We start from the raw sequence: 18,197 nt of genomic DNA, 5'->3' as shown, positions 1-18,197 counted from the left end.
TACACCCTGAATTCTATGGATGAAATGTTCTGCTAGTCATGACTCAAACAGATGCTGGAAAACTGGAAATAAATTTTTAAAAGTGACTCAAAGCCCCAAAAACACAGTAGCAAAAGCTAAACAAGATTAGCTAAGAGTATGTTCAGATATTGACTCAGACACGGCGTAGCAGATATCTCAGATAGTAACTGATTCCAGCAGAGAAAAGCATCAAAGACGATTATGATTGGAAACCAGACTGAAACTAAGGCACACATCAGTCATGAAGAAGAAAAAATTACCTAAGTATATCATGAAGCACCCATCACTTCAGAGCAAGTACCTTTCTAAGCAGCAAGCTATAGTTTAAATAAAATATATAAGCTTGATACAGAAATTGGGTGGGCAAAACTCCTTGGTCTTACTTTGAACGTGAAGATGATTATTCTAGTTTATTAAATATTGACCATAAGGCAAGCTTTCTTATAGATATATATGGGACAAGCCCATATATTCAAGAAAACTGAGGAGAGCATTAATTGATGCTTTATATTACATCTAAGTCTGGAGTACTATCTTTTTATGTTTCTAGGATATAATCTTTTAAAATTTGTAGACTGTTAACACATAAAACGTTAAATATAAACACATTTTATTGAGTGATAAATTTTACCAGAATGAGAGACTGGGGGGGCTATTTTTGATTCACCTGTTAAAAAACAGTGTAAGGTTTTCAGGACGTGGCATGGTTGGCAGGAACAGCTTGGCTGGGTGAAACAGAGCAGGGGACGCAAGGCACAGCCCAAGTGACCACATCCACAAGAGACGACACACTTCTTACCTGCCTCAGGTATCCAGGCATCGCCGACAAGTAAGACATGATACTAATGACAGCGCTGAAGTTACATGAGAATACCTGTGCTGAGTCATCCCATGGGGTGAGGTAGCCTGCCGCCCTGTCCCTTAGCCGTGAAAAGTATAGGAAGAGGGCACACACAGCTGTATGTCCTTACTACATGCTGTCTGCCTCTGGCACTTTGTGCCTTAATGATTTCCTGGCCTGGTATTTAATAGTCGCCAATGAAATCCCCATTCACATTTTTTCAATTCTCTTTCAACCAAGACAAAATAGTTTTGTGACTCAGGGACTTGACACAACACATAATACACACAGAATATATTGTGTGGAAGGGTTATTAGCAGGATTTAGGGATTATCACATCACATTCTATGCTACTTAAGTTTGGCAGATCTTCCTCTCCAAGAAAGGGATATAAAGCTAAAAGCAAAACTTGTGCAATGTTATCTGTTCTACACTGCAGGTCCTTCAAACAGGTGTTGTTTCATATTATTTCTAATACCTTTGTTATCCATCCTGTACGGTTATCTTTCAAGCACGAGGTTGTATAATTATTTTAATTGCTCCAGCAACAACTCCCAAGATCAAAACTCATACGTATGCCCGCACATACACAAACACACAACGGTTGTCCTACCAAACAGTCCAGCAATTTTAAAATATTAAAAATGTGATCTACCTCCAGATCTATCAAGCACCAATCCAGTCTCATAAAATAGTAATGCTTCTTATTTTTTGATTCCTGGCAGGCATCAGGCATAGCAGTAGGAAGGTGAGTTAGCAAAGACATTCAGACACTTCTCAAAGGCAGTGACCTCAAGGGTCAAAACCAACTCTCTCCTACCAAAGCATGAGCTGGTGCTCCCTTACACCATTAAAGAACCACAGAATTAGGGAGAGAACACCTTTTAAATCAAGAATTTCGTAGGCACAGAGAAGTAACTCTGGAAGCTAAACAATGATGTTTCAGATAAAAAATGTATTTATTGCTGCAGCTGTTTCTTAAGTAGTTACTTCCCAACAAACCTGGCTAAAAAGAATATTGTAAAACAAACTCCAATGGTTTGGCAGTTGAATAACAGTATTTATTATACATGTCATGAATGGCACTGACATTGTGGAAGCCTAGGTCCTATAGCATCACATTCTATCAGAAACACTACACAATCATTTCCCTAAGCTATATTTGCAGCAGTTACAACTGCTTTACTTTTCTAATGCCAGCAATTACATTTATGTTTGTTTTCACATAATACCTCTTTAGGACAGCTGGAGAGAAACCAATCACTTACGGATGGAAATTTATTGTTTTGTTTGGTTTTTTTTTTTTTAAAGAATCTTGCTGTGCTTTTCAAAATCTTTCATTTCTTTAAAAAACAAAACTAATACAATCGGTCCCTTAGCCTTTTTCTGCAATATTCTTCATGTTACCTAAGACAATTTTCATGTGGCATAAATACGAATGTTAAAAGCAAGTTGCTATATTTTGAAGACAACTTACTTGTTTTCATTGACAATACTGACTATACTTCATTATGGCAAATAATTTCAAGAAAGTATAATCACAAATACAGTGGGTTTGTTTTTTTAAAAAACACAACACAGAGGCCACCGCAATTACAATAAAACTTCAGCCTGCTATGATTTGTTTTCCTCCAAAAGTAAGGTGGATTGAAGATCAACAAAAGAATCAACAGAAACTAAACATATTGCACAAACAGTCAAAATGCAGAAGCCAACCTGCTGGCTCTACAGGGAGAGGAAGAATTCAAGCTACTTCAACAAAAGTAAATGGCACTTGTCAGTCAAATTTGGCTTGACTAGGTCTCATTCTGCTTTACTTTTCTGCTCTTCAGCTTCACTGCTTTGCACTTCTCTCCATCACTTTGGGGAAAGGCTGCAGCAGAGTTCTGCCCCTAGGTCTGTGCACTGAAGGAGCCACAGTTTGTGACCCCAGGGGGCTTGCGGCGGGGGGACCCTCTCTGGAGGTGGTGGGAGGGCTGCACTGGAGGGGTCTCTGGCAGTGAGACGTGGTAGAAGTTCGGTAACCGGATATCATATCTAAAGCCTTTCCCTGCCTGCACTCTGTCATTCAAGGCATACAGTTTTTCAGCAATGTCGCTCCCAATTAAAATTGAGAACAGGCGGGAGATGAAACGGTGTTTAGCGAACAGCAGATACAGCTTCTTTCTCCTCCAGGCCACGTACCGACAATCTGTCTCTGCTGTAAGCGTTACCTATAGGACAAAAATTAAAATTAGCAGTGATATTGCTGCTGTTCCCCTTGCTCAGAAAGCACTCCCGCTCTCTCAGCAGGCAGACAGGCTGGCTGTGTCCACAATGCATCTTTGCACCTACTGCAATTAAATCCATTTAATACAGTCAGAGCTCTGCGAGGTATGCCAAAGACAAGTGAGAAGAGTGGCTGGGAATCGACTGCAAGGTTGTATCTTGTCAGCCTCAGTGATAATATGCCAACACTGACGCTGAACAGCAGCCTCAGCCAGGACGCAGGTGGATGGAGGGCCTCAGTCAGCCCCGCGCTCCCTGCTTCACCTTCAGCAGCCCCAGCTGGAATGGCAGGTCTAAAGAAAGCTCTCAACAAATGCCATTTGCCCTTGTGACACAAGACATCAGATCCCAACAGGCAGGAGCTAGCGTGTCAGTCAAGTGACTGAGGTGTGTTAAGGAAGCGAATGCAGTCTGTTCCCTAACAAGCTCATGGGTCACAGGGGGCAGCTCCAATGGACACCATGTCCCATGCTGTCCCCCCTGTGCCAAGCTGGACCATGGGCATGCCTCTCCACAGCACTCCCAGCCTCTTCCCTGCTCTCCCATTCACCTGCAGGGAAGCCCCTTCAGCACGAACTTCCACCCACCTCCTGCAAACCTGGTTTCTCAGCCAAAGAATGTAAATCGAGTGCACCTCCTGGATTAGCTTTAAGAAAAACCCCGTTCATTTTAATGACAAGGTGTGAACAGAAAGAAGATATGAACAGCATAACCAGTCCAGCAGGTAAAAAGGAATTCCCCCCTCACAAATTAATGGGATGCCTCTTGTTTGTATAATTTCACAAAAAAACCCCACAACTAAATGAACTTATTTCTCAGCCAATTAGTACTTCAACAGTTTTCTGTAGTATTGGAAAAAAAACCCAAAACCACAACAAAAACAACACAACAACAAACAAACAAGTTCCAATTTTACCTGGAAAATTCCCTCTTCTGTGGGCCTCAGAGAATCCCATTCAGGAGAATCCAGAAACTGAAGAGGAAATATATAATGCAGAAACTCCCCATCGACTGTCACTCTGATCCTACCAAGATAAGATGTGTTAATTTGTTAGTACTACCTGTACAGCAGCAATAACTGCCAACAAGAATGTGTTATTTCTACTATGTGAGGAGTTTAAATATAGCTTTGAGAGGATGAAAAAGCAATCACTGGCCGACAGTATCCTAATTATATTTTTGGACACAACTTGATCAGGCTGTTTTAAAGAGAAGACAAGACAATCGTGTAACTGAAACGGAAACCTTTCCAGGGCTGACTCATGTCATATTATTCTCTCTGGGGAAGGTCTGTGCAGCAACGTGGAAGTTCTCTCATGTGAAGGCCAGTGTGCACTGAAGGGGTGAAAGACCAATGCACACGACATCGTGTGCCTCCTTCACTTGAAAGCCACAGGATATACTTCTGGTTTGGCAAATACACATTTTAGAGGTAAGAAGGCAGCAAAAGCAGGGAGTGGAAAGCAGGATTTCCCCATGGCATGTATTAGGTAAGGCTCTCTCAATGTTTAACCGGAATTACATGGCCAGAGGACTATCTCTGGAGCCAGGAGAACAGCACAGAGGTACAGGATCTCTCTGTGAATGCTCTGGCCAAAATTTGCAGATGCCAAAGAAAGATTTTCTTTCTACTTTTCAAATAATATTTAAGTTTGAAGACACACAAGAAGCAAATACATGCTTGAACCTCCTGAGCTAAAAGAAAAAAAAGCAAGCTGTAGGAATCCGCTTTTTACATCTGCTCTGCATCGAGATTAATGCTTCTTAGGAAATCAGAAGCAGCAGCCCTATGCTGCAGGAAGGAGGGTAGCAGGAACTCTCTCCATTATTATTAACTGCTTATTATTATGACTACGACTAGAAGCAACCTCCACATGGTACTTTCTAGACAGCTCCCAAAAATGCTCTGAACCAGGGGGTCACTAAGGCCAACTACCCAAAATCCATAATGTTCATTGCAAGTAGTCTTAAATTAGCTGTGTTTCAGGCACCCTACAAATTCCATCTGTCCATGCAGCAGGCTGTCAAAATGCACCTACAAAGTGTCCCATCAAAGACAGACCATGGCCACTACCTCTGGGTATCCCATCTACTCTTGTGGTGGTCCAGTACTGCATACCACTTTGTCTACAGCACGAAAGCCACTATTTCTCCTCAGGAAAGCATCAGCAAAGATGCCATAAGGATCTCCAGTCAGCAGGGAGTATAAGCAGGTAGATTTATTGCCTCAAGGTCTGACTAAGTGCCACAGTATGCAGTAACTATCGACTCAGTTCTGCAAATCTTGATAGAGCTCAACTATGTTCCCTTGTAATGGAAGGTCACTCTTAGGCCTTCTGCTCTCCCTTACTCCCTTCCTTCTCACAACTCCCCAAAAGAAACCAAATACAATCTGTATCAAAATCAAGATGTCTATCAGAGTTTATCTCAGTATATTAATTCTATTTCATAACTACCTTTAAGTCCCATTTCAGATGATACTAGCAAAGAAAAATAAGAAAGATGCTGCACTCATCAGCTAGGCAGTAGATAGATAGCAAGCCATAGCCTGGAGACTGAAGCACACATTTGTTCCTAACCTGTTAAGTGCTATGATACAATGGTCTGGAAAAGAATGACTTAAAATCCTTTTCTTTCTGCTATTAGAGATTTTGTGCTTAGTGCTTTTATGCTAGTGCTGTCCTAGACAAGTGTATTTAGCCTATTAATATTTATATTACTTGCATTAATATTTAATCTATTGTACTGGAAAACGAACAAACAATACACAAATCAGGCTTTTTCATTTTGCTTTCATCTTCAAGAAGGAGCAAAAAATAAAGATATTTGCAGAAAGTCTGAGCAAACCAATACAAACCTGCCTGACACAAGCAAGGCCAGTTTATCAATAGGCGTTTTGCCCTGCATGGCGTAACAGTGTTCCTTCTCCAGGGTAACTACTTCTGCATCGCAGCACAAGACAATCTTCCTGTAGACAGTCAATGAGATTCCCAGAGGCTGGAAGAGTGCACTGTAGAGTTCCTGGAATTCTCTGTCAAAGGAAACACTCCGAACTTGGTAGGTAACATAAATGAACTGGACGAAGCATATAGCAAACAGTATAAAATTCCAGGAGAATATATCAGCGGCACAGACATCCAGCCAAGCCCAAACAGAAGAGCAGAGAAAACCCAATCCAAGCAAGCTGAAGACATAGAGTAGACCAAAGAATCCACTTCCACCCATGAAGCCAACAACAAAAAGAATACTGGCTAGGTGGTAGATAGATCCCTCTGCCTCTTGCTTCCAGGTGGCACAGGTAGGATGTGCATATATCAAACTTTCCCAAAAACTTGCATTTTCTCCCATGGTTGGAACAACTTTTCAATCCAACTGAATCTTGGAAATTTTTATTTATGTGACACAGCTAGTGGGGTCCTTTGCTTTTCCATTCTTGCAAACTCTGCTCAATGATCACATAATATCAGGGTCTCTTTTGGTAGCAACTTTGCACTTTGGATTTCCAGCAAGTAGGAGGCTCATGCTGTCTCTCATCAGTTCATGTATTGTCTTGACTTTGGCCATGTCATCTGCAGTTTCACCTGGCCTGGACAGTTGGAGAAAAGATGAAATACTTATAAAATTATTTTCATCAATTAAACTCTATGAAAGCTTTTATTGTCTAAAACCACAGACTGCATTACACTCACCCAATTCCCGTTGTAGCTCTGTGATTCCAGGATCAAACCTTAATATTCATTCAATTGAATATCATGTTCCTGTATCTATGAACCCTGTAGTGACTGTTGAATTGTTGCTGAATCCCTGTAAACCTGGACATCGCGTCCACAGCATCCTGTGACAAGTCTTTCCACAGCCTAACTTTTGAGAAAGTAGCTGCATTTGTTGGTCATGAACCTGCCATCTGCAAGTCTCACTTAACGCTCTACCTACCTCTTGAACAAGTAGAGACAGTGAACTCTTGTCCCTTGTTCAACTCCCCCATGTCACTCTGGATTTCTGTCAAGTCACTTTATTTTCTCCGCTTTGTGTTTCTGTTACCATTAAGGAGTTGAGCAAGGCTGCTGTGTCCCCAGAGACTACAAACTACATCCTCAAACTCCACAATAAGGGAAACCCAAGTATCATGAGAGATGGACTTTCCTACTCCAAGGATGACAGGCAATAAGCTGTCATGTATAAAGAAGACTACAAAGCTTCAAGGCAGACTTATACAGATTACGTTATTAGAAGACTAAGTAGTTCTGCAAAATACTTTTCAAAGGGCATTTACAAATCAATTTTATAACATTTGAAGTTCCACCTTGTATAATTTCATGCCACAACCCTCATAATTTTATTGTTCAACACTGTAAAATGTTAAACACGCTATTTGTTTCCAAATTATAATCTATTCCTAAGAATTAAATAAGAAGCAAAATAGACAACTGCAAAGCATGAAAGAACAGCTTTCTATGTCTGTCTTTTGAAGTAAAAATACATGTTTTAATATAAGATTAGACGTAGTAGAAATCGGAAAGCCAGAGTCTATCAGTAGTGTAATCAGGACTGAAACTCATCAAAATCTTTAACTGTTTCTATTCCCAGTAAAACAGCAAGGAAGCTAAGAAACATCTACCATCTAAATCATTAGATTCTCTAGAACATCAAAGGTAGTTTCTTTCCCCCCCCACCCAAGAGCCACAGAAGTCAATACTTTAGAAGTACTGCTGGTGCAGTGAAACATCCAACACCATTCAGCAGGGCTTGTAGTGGGGGGTTTTGCTGCTGTGTTTTGTTGGGGTTTTTTTAATTATTTTTTTTAACAGTGACAGGCCTAAAAAATTAATAAAGCAAAGTCGTGTCATATTTCCTAGCTGCTACAGCTTTACTACTTTTAAGTTTATTCAAACCCCAACACTAATTCCATGATTCAAAAATACTAATGCTAAATGAAGACATAAAATCCTGTACAACCAAGTGGCATTGTTCAGAAGAAAAGGTTAGGAGGAGAGCTCTCCCTCTCTGGGAATGGTAGTAGGGAAGTCAATGACCCATAAAAATATCACAGCTAAAGAGCAAGGACCCTTTCAAATCTGAAAGTGCTTAATATCCTCCTACAGTGGTAGAACTAACATTATAAGAACAAAATACTTTGTAGCTATGAGCTTTGCTTCTTGCCACTTTACCCAAATACTCTTCTCTGATACAGGATTCCCCCCAGGATTCAGAATTTAACCCTTGGAGAATGGGAGATGAGAACTGCACCAGCTATCAGGAAGTTGCCTGCACATGGCAAGAGCATGAGGAATTTCAAGAGGTACTTCTGTGACCAAGGGGTAAGATTTCTGAACGGAAAGAAAATAAAACTGGAACGTGCAGTTTCCAGACCTTGTGTTCTGAATCCAGTCAGCATTTCCACTGCAGTCAAAAATCAGCACCAGAAGTTTTTTGTTTGATTGTTTGTTTTTTTGAAATAGATTAACTGCTAACAGTGACTATGGTTTACTGTTAATACTTTTACTCTACTGCCAACATTTTGCTCTGAGCCGTTCTCATAAGAACCTAATTTCTACAAAACAATTCAGTGGTTTGAATTGAACCATGACTGAGAAGTTACATGGGAAGCTATACGCATGCCACAAACAAAACACTGTGGATCCATACTGTAATCTACTTTCCATTATCAATGTCTTTTTGTCATGTAAAGCCACACATTGCAGTAATTTGACATAATGTTGCAATAATTCCACAAAATTTATGTTCAATTTCCAATTTGCTTGTAGCATTCACAGTCAGCCCACACTACAACTCATAGCATTGCTTTAAAACACCTATTCATGACCAAATGGGTCAAAATAATTTTGAAAGAACAGTACACCACTAGGACACAGATAGAGGGTCATCTTACACAAAACCAAAGCCCTGGAAAAACTATCCTGTATTTGTAACTGTTTCTTTTTGGAATGGGATCTGTTTTCCAAAAAGACAGTATGCAAAACAGACTGCATGCAAAATTCCCACTTATTTCAGTAGTTCTGTACAATGAGAACTTTAATGGTACAGCACTGTGGTACAGCATCGTCAGGCTGGAGAGGGCCTGCCTCCATCCAGGCAAGAGGAAGGATGAAGGAGGGAGGCCAGCACTGGCACAAGATACAGCCTCACCAACATGACATGCTCCTGAGCTACATAAAGAATGCAGAAAAAAAATAACCCTCTGGAAATGCTGACGAAGCCTACTGCTAAATGAAGCTGTTTTCCCAGGGCATGCTTGCTGCCAGTGAACTGCAGGCAAAAAGAAAGAATTCACCTCTTTTGAATTAAGAAATTATTCTATGATTTGGGAGATTAATTTTGTTGGTAGTTTATTTTGTTTAATGAAGTATTAAATAGAATGGTGGTGGAGCACTGGAACGGGTTCCGCAGGGAGGTGTCAAGGCCCCAAGTGTGACAGTGTTCAAGAAGCGACTGGACAACACCCTCAGACAGGTGGTGTGAACTCTGGGGTTGTCATATGCAGGAAGACGAGTTGGACTCGATGATCCTTGCGGGTCCCTTCCAACTCAGGACATTTTATGATTCTATGAGAACACAGACAAGTAGGATGTATGTGCTTAAGTATAGTAAAATTTATTATAATTTAGTTGGTATTTAGCACTAGATAACACTTTTCACATTTTTCTTCATAGTTCCTACAAGTACAAAATTTAAACTTGAGGGCTTCAGAACAGTCACTCTAATTAAACCATTCACCTACTGCAAGCACGAGTGGGGCGTGAAAAATCCCCCAAACCAAAAAGCCAAACAGCTGTGGTACCAACTCTGAGTCATCCTCCACAGAGGACCTGTCTACAAAGCATCCACAGTAGCACAGCATTGCCAAGTTTGTACACACCCAGAGGGGATACCATCCTTTCACTGAGATGCATCAGTGTTCTAACTACCAGTTCAGGGAGCACGCAACTGACATCGCCTCGTTTGATGTTGCGCTTCAGTTGCCCTGTCTGTGGTGAACACTTACTGCTACAGTTTCATTTGATGGTGGTAATCAGGCAAGCTTCAGTGGGAAACTACATTTAAAGCAGATATCTTGGATCATAAGCCTGAAGAACTGTATCTTCACCAAGTAAATGTTGAATACTTTCTACTCTGTCCCCTGCTGAAAGAGAAGATGGAGCACTACACAAAAGCACAGCCTCTCCTATGTGACTATCATATTCAGAATAACACAACGGCGCACAGAATCATTGAATCATTTAGACTGGAAAAGAATTTCAGGATCATCGAGTCAAACCACAAATCTTACACTGCCAAGTCCTCCACTAAACCTTGATCCCAAGTGAAGAATGGAAGAGGTCTCCTCCCAGCTCGGGAAGGAGACATGCCCTGTCGACACAGGTTGAATCACTGCAGCACTTCTGTGTGTTTTGCTCCACCACACGTCCCACACTCTCCAGCAGGAGCAGATCAAGTGCTGGGAAAAAATCAATCCAGACTGGAGATGTGAGCAATGTATAGTGGCATGGACTTCTTTAAAACAAGCAACAGCACTGACAGAAAGACTAAGCTGTCATCAGAAAGTGTTAAAATCCATGAGTTTACTGGAGCTTCAAAGCAGTAAATGGAGTATTTCAGTTATACTCACCAAAATAAATACCCTCCAGCAACTTAAAACTTCATATAAGCAGTATACTAAACCAGTCAAAACAGGATTAATTTATGTTGTAATTTAAATGCACATAGTACAACCTTTCCAAATGGGCTTTTCCCCCATATATTGTAGTATTGCCGTAAAGAATTACCAACTACATAGGTTTTTAATTTGCTTGAGAGATGGGTACTTTACCCCATTTTCATCACTGATGAAGGGAATTCAACTCTGAGAAGCTTTGAGTATTAGTTACTGCGTCTGGATCATAATAATTTCTGCAGAAAATAAACCCTAAAAAGCCCCGAGGCCACCGGCAGTTCTCTCTGTGGTCTTTTTAATTAAGCCAAAAGTACAGCTATTCCGAGTTTGAATACTCCATTCTGTAGTTGTTTTATGTCAAGTATTTAGCCAGAAAGCCCTCAGCACTTCGGCCCTGAACATGTTTACAAGCTGTAGAGCCATACATGCTGATCATGTAACCAGCCCGGATGAACTGCATTGCCTGCTACAGGTTTGGAAGCAAAAGGGAAGGTTTTCCTTCATAACATATACGCTTTCATATACAATATGAGATTAGGCTGGATTTAGCAAGATTTGTCTCACTGGCTTTAGCCATCTACAGTGCAGATGCTCATACATGAGGTAGCGTACGGCTGCAGTCAGCGAAGCTGCTCCAGCAGCTGCGCCAGGAATCAAGCAGTCCCTCCAGCCAAGGGTCCCTTGGTGCCCCCATGCTTCCAGAGGGGCAAACTCTGAACACTTTCTCTAGGCTGTCAAGTTACATCTGGTCTGCTCCTTCATTTTAGCAACTGTTTCCTTTAACATGCAGTGCAATTGCATACATTGATTAATGTACCCCTTCCTTCCATTGCCCCACATCTCCTTTCTCTGCCCCCCTACTGACACCTACTGCTCTCAGCTGTTGTTTCTGTAGCACGCTTTCCCCAGGCTACTTTCCTTCTGCAGTTCTTCACTTGAGGTTAGATACCCAAAGGGACCGAGACAAGCAAACTCTTAATTGCAATGCAGTGTCTAACTGACACAGTGCATGGAGGAGCTCTGCACCTACAGACAGGTATGGCCACGTGCCTATAGGCAAGTACAGGCAGATAAACAAGTTATCTTCAGTGACAAAGTGTCCTTGAACCTATTCCAGGCTCAAAGCATACATACAGCAATTAGGACAGTAACTAACAACAGAAACTCATATCCTAGCTTACCTTAAACTTCTTGGGATTATATCCTAGACAACAGTAATTCTAATACTGGATAACACTGTTTTCCCCCAAAAATACAGCCTGTGCAATACAGAGAAGGCAAAAGTATCTTCATCACAGCCCATAACATCTATTCAGGAAGTAAAAATGTGAGGAGGATGGGTCCAAAAAGGACTACGCAATCCAAAAGACAAAAGTACCAAGATAATCAGTCACTGTAAAACTACATATATACAAAGACACAAAAGCATATATAGCAAAGGTAATTAACTAATGGGACAGCTTTAAAGATTTCCTTTGCTGGAAATTAAGGAAGTTAGGATGCTGCCTGGTACCTAAAATAAATCTGGATAAGCTATTATTAAAAAATGAATTGATTTAATATGATTTTTTTTTTTAATTCTCTAGGAAGTTAGATTAGATGATCACAACAATGTCTTCTGGACTTTTGTCTGAAGTTACTTAATAAAAACAAGTTTTATATACCTAGAAAGTTACATACCTGTTTTTTCCAGTGAAATCCAGAAGCCTATCTTAGATACCTAGACTTAGCTACTTTAGAAAACAGAAAACCCTGAATATAGGTATGTCTCTCAACTTATTCCTCATATAGACCTTCCAGCAGAAACCTTCATCCATATGGAGTCATCATCTTTCCTGTCCATATTTTTAAACGAAAGGGATGTTTTACCAATGAATGCTTTAACATTAAACATATATGCCACCCTGCCAGCCAAGTCTCAGGATCCTGCTGCCTGGGCAAGCATCCCCATCACAGAATGAAGAGTGACTGCAGCACAGTTCGTCCTCCCTCAGTCTCCCTTCTGCGCAACATCACAGCTTCAACAAGAAGGGCAGCAAGTGACCTGCCCACATGAGCCAAAATGAGTCACTCTGGGCACCCTCATGGGAGCAGGAAAAGGGATTTGCACTCTTGTGGGCTGAGGAAGGCATCTGGTGTCTCACTGATGTCTCATTGCTACGCCTCACCCCCTGGATCAGTGCTCTGAGCGCAGGCTGTCACTTGGAAGGTAAAGCATCTCAGACCCTCAGAAAAGCCATCAAAGTACACCTTTCCCAGTCCTTCCAGTACCCCCTTGGGGTCCTAGTCCTTCCAGTAGCCCGCTTCTGGTGCCTCTGGGCCACACAGGCTGCAGCTCCTGAACTGGACCCCTGCCCCCAGAGCACCTGAGTGAAGCGACACCTTCTTGAAGAGCAATCCTTCTGGGAATGCTCAGAGCTACAACACAAGCAGCTGGGGCACATCCAACCATCTGTGGTGCTTCACTGCCTTCAGGCAAGCCTTGAAAAATAACCAGCTGTGAAGCTAGACTTTTTTGGACACAAAATCCAGCTCTGGTCAGGCAGAATTTAGGCTCCCATGTGCAAGGTTGTTTAACCAAGAACCCCCTCCAGGCTGCCTAACCCTGGAGACACCCCAATGCCGTCTCTATGTTGAAGCCAATGGTCCAGACAAACCCACCAATGCCACGAGGCTGATGACTGGTTGTCCTCCTCACCAGGCTGGGCCTGACTCCTGCCTCCCTGCTGCAGCCTATGCAGAAATGTTTTCTCCAAAGCAGAACACTTTAATGGGAGTCTTTTCATGGGGCTTTCCAGTCATTGAGTTTGTTTGGCTGCAGCTGGGAAGGTCTGATTCTATTTATGTATTTTTAAGAAGTGGAAAAAAACTGGGTGAGGGGAGAGCAGGGGTCATCAAGAGCGAAAGAAAACCAACAGCAATACAGAATAGTTTAAGGTTCATTAGAAGCACTGCATACAGTGAAGCTGTATTTAGTCTTTAAAGCTGTATTTAGTCTTTAAATATTTAAAGACCAGCTTACTATACACAGCTTACAGTACTTGAACGATTGCTCATTTATCACTGTAAAATATACAATGCAATCCTCTGTGGTTGCAAAGCCAATATGGAAGATGCTATCCATTTTATCATCTAGACAGTATCTGATAGGATACAGATTTTCTTCCAATTTCAATCAGAACTGATGAACCATAAGTACATGTGGCATTCCTGTCAAACTAAGACAAATAATCCTCTCCCTCATTTTTTTAAGGTCTTTTTCTCCTAGGAAACATTAATATGGAAGGACAGTCAGACATTTTTAAAACTAACTATGCATTGCTAGTACTTGGGTAAATTTGAGCAAGGTTCTTGTATATTGAACAGCATTGGCGAAATAATGCTGGGTTAAGTTTTATTGTGTTTTATAATAAAAATTGCAAAGTGAAGTGCAAGTTCAAACTTTTCTACAGTTTAACTTTCAAATTAATAACAGAGAAAGCAGCTACAATGCATATTTCACAAGTGCTTTAAAACTGTGTTAATGAACTAAAGCTGAACCCTGCAAAATTCAGCTTAAATGCATTGGTACTGTGTAGTATTTCCTTTGGACAGGAAAGTATTCCTGTGAAACCAACCACCTGATGTGAACTTTATTTTCCAAAAAAAGAAACAAACACAGAGGCTTGGTTCATCACACTACCCTGGCATGTACAACTGGATTATGGAGAAGTAGTCTCATGAGCCATGTGTTCAACCAAACAGCACGCTGAGTCACGAAATGCCACATTTATGTACCCTGTGAGCTCCAAACCAGAGTGAAACACAATGAAAGGCAGAGAGGATGCCCTAATGGAGCTGCTGAAATTATTTATCTTCAGTGGAATGTTTGAGGTTAGAAGTACAGGTCCACTCTCTGCTTTGCTAGAAGGAGCGTCACACAGCTTTACGTACAAAGCAGAGCCAGGCAGAACCATACACATAGCACTGGTTTAGCACCACTTTCATTAGTTTTCTACGAGAGCTGGAATACTTTTAGTTTCATCACATAATACAATCACAAACTGAGGCTTTGTTCACTGCACAATACCTGATTTGTGTTTGGGCAGCAGCGGCATGCCTGGTTACAGGTACTGTATCAGCACCTGGAGACACTGATCGAACTTCATTTTCAGAAGGCAGTGAAACACACTAAAATGATACAAATGAAATCTCATCTCTGAAGAGCCTGTGCACCTAATAAAATGATGAAAAGTTGCTTCAGCCAACAATGCTGTTATTGAATCCTTAATAAACTTTCTGTTCTGAATTTCCACTATAAAAAGTTTTCCTGCCACAAACTTTGCCTTCACAATTACCTGTATCACATTTCCTTATGTTTCAACACCTATTCTCCTCCCTACAGGACTTGCAGTGTAGTTACTATTCAGCAAGCAAAGCATTTCTTAAAAACTTGACATTTTAAGCTACTTTATTATTTGGCACCACACAGAACTTTGTGGAAAGCCTGAACAGCAAGTTCTACAGATGTGGAAATTATTTCTTGTTTTGCTGTGGTCAGTGAAGACATTTTTACTTGCATATATACGATCATATTCCCATTAATCAACAGGGTGGCAATAAGACCAAGTTCTGGAAGCCAGATTTCATCAGTGACATCTTTATAACACTACCAGGTGGTCCATGATTCAATATTACAAGAGATCAGCTATATAAAATGTTTGCCCATAAAGTGATTGACAACCTAAACACACACAGAGCTTTACAGAACAGCTGAAGAAAATGTGGTGAAATATTATAGCTTGGAAAAACATGTTTGGAAAAAAATATTATAGTTTGGGGAAAAGAAGCATTTTGTGTCATTCATTTCCTCTTTGGAAAGAAACAACTGCAAATGCAAAACCAGATCTTAATTTCAGGGTTCATCTGCTCTTACCATTTGTTGATGAGAAGAGTCAAGTAACGGCAGCCCACCGAGCAAATCCCTAGTCAGTGGAAGAAATCCCCGGCCCCCAGGGCTGGTTTTATGAAAGCTGGATACCTCTCGAATCAGCTCTTGTGAGTGGGCTGCAGCTGCACCCGAGGAGAAACCAGAAACCACAAACCACGCTTTGCTTAGAAATAAACCCTAAACCCGAGAGACATGACGAAGACTCTCACTCCTGACAGAGCCCTCGGGCGGGGAGGGTCATGGCAGCCTGCCCCGCTCCTTTATAAAGGGGACATGCTACAGCTCTCTAACTTCCAGCCGAGGCTGAACTCGGGGGCTCCGGTTACCGCTGCCGGATCGCACCGGCGGGGCGTGCTGGGGCGGAGCGCACTCCTCCCGGGGCAGGGAGGGCCCCGGCCAGCCCGCGGCTACCCCGCGGCACACACCGCCAGGACACCGCCGAGCGCTCGGGACAGCAGCCCTCCCCCGACGGCCAGTCCTCGCAGCCGCCCCGGGCCCCAGGCGGGTGTCCCCGGAGCGCAGCGGCGCGGGACGCGGCCCGGGCTCCCCCTCGGTCCCCGGCTCCCCTTCGGTCCCCGGCTTCCCCTCCGTCCCCGGCCCCGGGCAGAACGGGGCGACGCTCCGCGCGCTGTCTGACTGGACAGCGCCGGCGGGGGGCGGGCGGAGGAAGCGCCGGGATCAGCCCGCCCCGGCTCGGCTCCCGCCCTGCCCGCGGCCCTTACCTGCCCCGTGCCTCTGCCCGCGCCCTCGGAAAAGTTTCCCGGCCGCCCGTACGGGACGGGCTCAAGGTGCCGCTCCTCGCCGCTCCCGGCACTGCCGGCACGACATCCCACCGCGGCCACCGAACGGCCGTTGTGACTAAAATAGGCAGAAGCCGGCGGGAGGCTGCGGGCGGCGCCAGCTCCGGGGCCGGCACCGAGCGGCCGCAGCGCGCAGGCGCCTCCCGCCGGCCCCGGGGGGCTGCGGGTGGCGGGGGTACCCCAGGCGAGCGGAGGCGAGCCGCACCGGCCGAGACCGGGAGAGTCGAGGAGGCGGGAGCTGCCGCCCGTCCTGCCGTGCCCCTCCTGCGGTGGCGGCCGCACTCCCCCCTGCCCGGCAGCCGATCCCGCCGCTCCGGGCTGCCGGTGGGTGCTGAAGGCGTCGAAGGGGCGGGCGGGGGAAGGCGGAGGCGGCGCCGGTGGCTGCGGAGACCCTTCAGGGACGGCAGAGCCCGCGGCGGTGCCGCTCGCTAAACTTGCGCACCTTAAAACCCGCCGCGGCTGCAGCGCGGGTGCTCGGCTGGGACTTGCACGCAAACCCCGCGGCTTTGGAGACACACAGGGAAAGGCGTCTCCTTTCGTACTGTTGTCTCGGGTTAAATTGTCTGGAACCATTAGTTTGGAATAAATAAAAATGCATTTTACTTCTCTTTCACCTACTCACCCCAGTAGCATGTTTCTTCGGAAGGGAGATGGATGCCTTCAGGGTTTCCTTCATTACATGACTGGTGCACCTATTTATGCACAGTCTTTAGTTAATTAATTTCAAAACAAGAATATGCCTCACCAAAACATAGTTAGAAGTGTTGATACAGTGTCAATACATAACCCATTCAGTGTACAAGCCATGCATTTGTTCTGGTGATCACTTTGTGTCCTGGAGAGAGAGAATTTGTTGATGGAAGGAGACAGATTTAAAAGTTTTTGATACATAAAAGATTCACGGAGTATTAAACATGCGACTCCTACTACAGAGACTATTTCTCAAGAACTGAAGCATGAGCAATAATATATTTTAAATAGTAAATGTGGATAACCTTGTGTGCTTGCCAGTGGCCAGCTCCAAGGTCCCGCACTAGGCTGACACGTCCATTGTACAGCAAGGCAATGCGCACGTGAACTTCTCCAGAAATAAGAGGACAGAGCAACCTGTCATGCTCTAAGTAGAGGAATTAGGGCTTTTCATAAGACCTTTGTGAACTTGCTTTCCCAAGGGAGTTCTTGATTTTTTTTTTTTAACATTTTTAGCTCCATATTTGCCAGGAAAGATATTTGAACTTTTAGAATAATCAATTCTCCTAAAACCTGAGAAAACAAAGAGCCAGAGCAGTTTAACTCAAAGCTATCCTGAGTTACATATATTCAAAACTTCATTATCTGATTGTGGAATATTTATTTTTATATTTAATATTTTTGAGAGAAGTTTTTTTATAAATCTAATAAGTATGTATTAAGGTAGCTGTAGTTAATTAAACATTTGAAGGTTTTTGCAGTGTTGCTCCAAATATATTTCAGACATCCTTTGCATATGATATTTTACAACTTGTTTAATTTTAGCAGTATCCTCTGAGAGATTTCTGTACTAACAAACTTGAGGAAGTACTGATTTATTGTCTTTTTTGTTGTTGTTCTTTGTACGGAGGTGAGGTTGAAGGCACCCAACCACTTACCCAGGGTCATTCACAGTTGCATTGCGCATAAATTCAC

General features: G+C 43.0%; 1 protein-coding gene across 2 annotated transcripts; it reads right to left on the bottom strand.

The window, feature by feature from the left end:
* Positions 1-1,802: 1,802 nt before the first annotated feature.
* Positions 1,803-16,588, bottom strand: POPDC3 (popeye domain cAMP effector 3). 2 transcript variants are annotated; one of them, XM_065835088.2, is made up of 4 exons: positions 16,455-16,588; positions 5,988-6,716; positions 4,047-4,155; positions 1,803-3,075 (listed from the first exon to the last, which is right to left on the bottom strand). In XM_065835088.2, the coding sequence occupies exons 2-4, from the start codon at positions 6,476-6,478 to the stop codon at positions 2,755-2,757; spliced, it is 921 nt and encodes a 306-aa protein (XP_065691160.1). In that variant the 5' UTR covers positions 6,479-6,716; positions 16,455-16,588; the 3' UTR covers positions 1,803-2,754. The 2 variants fall into 2 exon arrangements, with proteins under 2 accessions (XP_065691160.1, XP_065691161.1); XM_065835089.2 differs by lacking the exon at positions 16,455-16,588 and adding an exon at positions 15,718-15,854.
* Positions 16,589-18,197: the final 1,609 nt, after the last annotated feature.

The sequence above is a fragment of the Patagioenas fasciata genome, chromosome 3 (genome assembly GCF_037038585.1).
Source record: "Patagioenas fasciata isolate bPatFas1 chromosome 3, bPatFas1.hap1, whole genome shotgun sequence".
Lineage (NCBI taxonomy): Eukaryota > Metazoa > Chordata > Aves > Columbiformes > Columbidae > Patagioenas > Patagioenas fasciata.
Note: the sequence above shows the minus strand (reverse complement) of the source record. Positions and strands in the feature narration are given on the sequence as shown.

Bases quoted from the DNA above. Each gene is read 5' to 3' on its own strand.
- POPDC3 (XM_065835088.2), bottom strand. From the start codon at position 6,478: ATGGGAGAAAATGCAAGTTTTTGGGAAAGTTTGATATATGCACATCCT. The intron at 4,156-5,987 runs GTTTGTATTGGT...TTATCTTGGTAG, and splicing joins GCCTTGCTTGTGTCAGGCAG to GATCAGAGTGACAGTCGATG. The intron at 3,076-4,046 runs GTAAAATTGGAA...TTTGTCCTATAG, and splicing joins CAGAAGAGGGAATTTTCCAG to GTAACGCTTACAGCAGAGAC.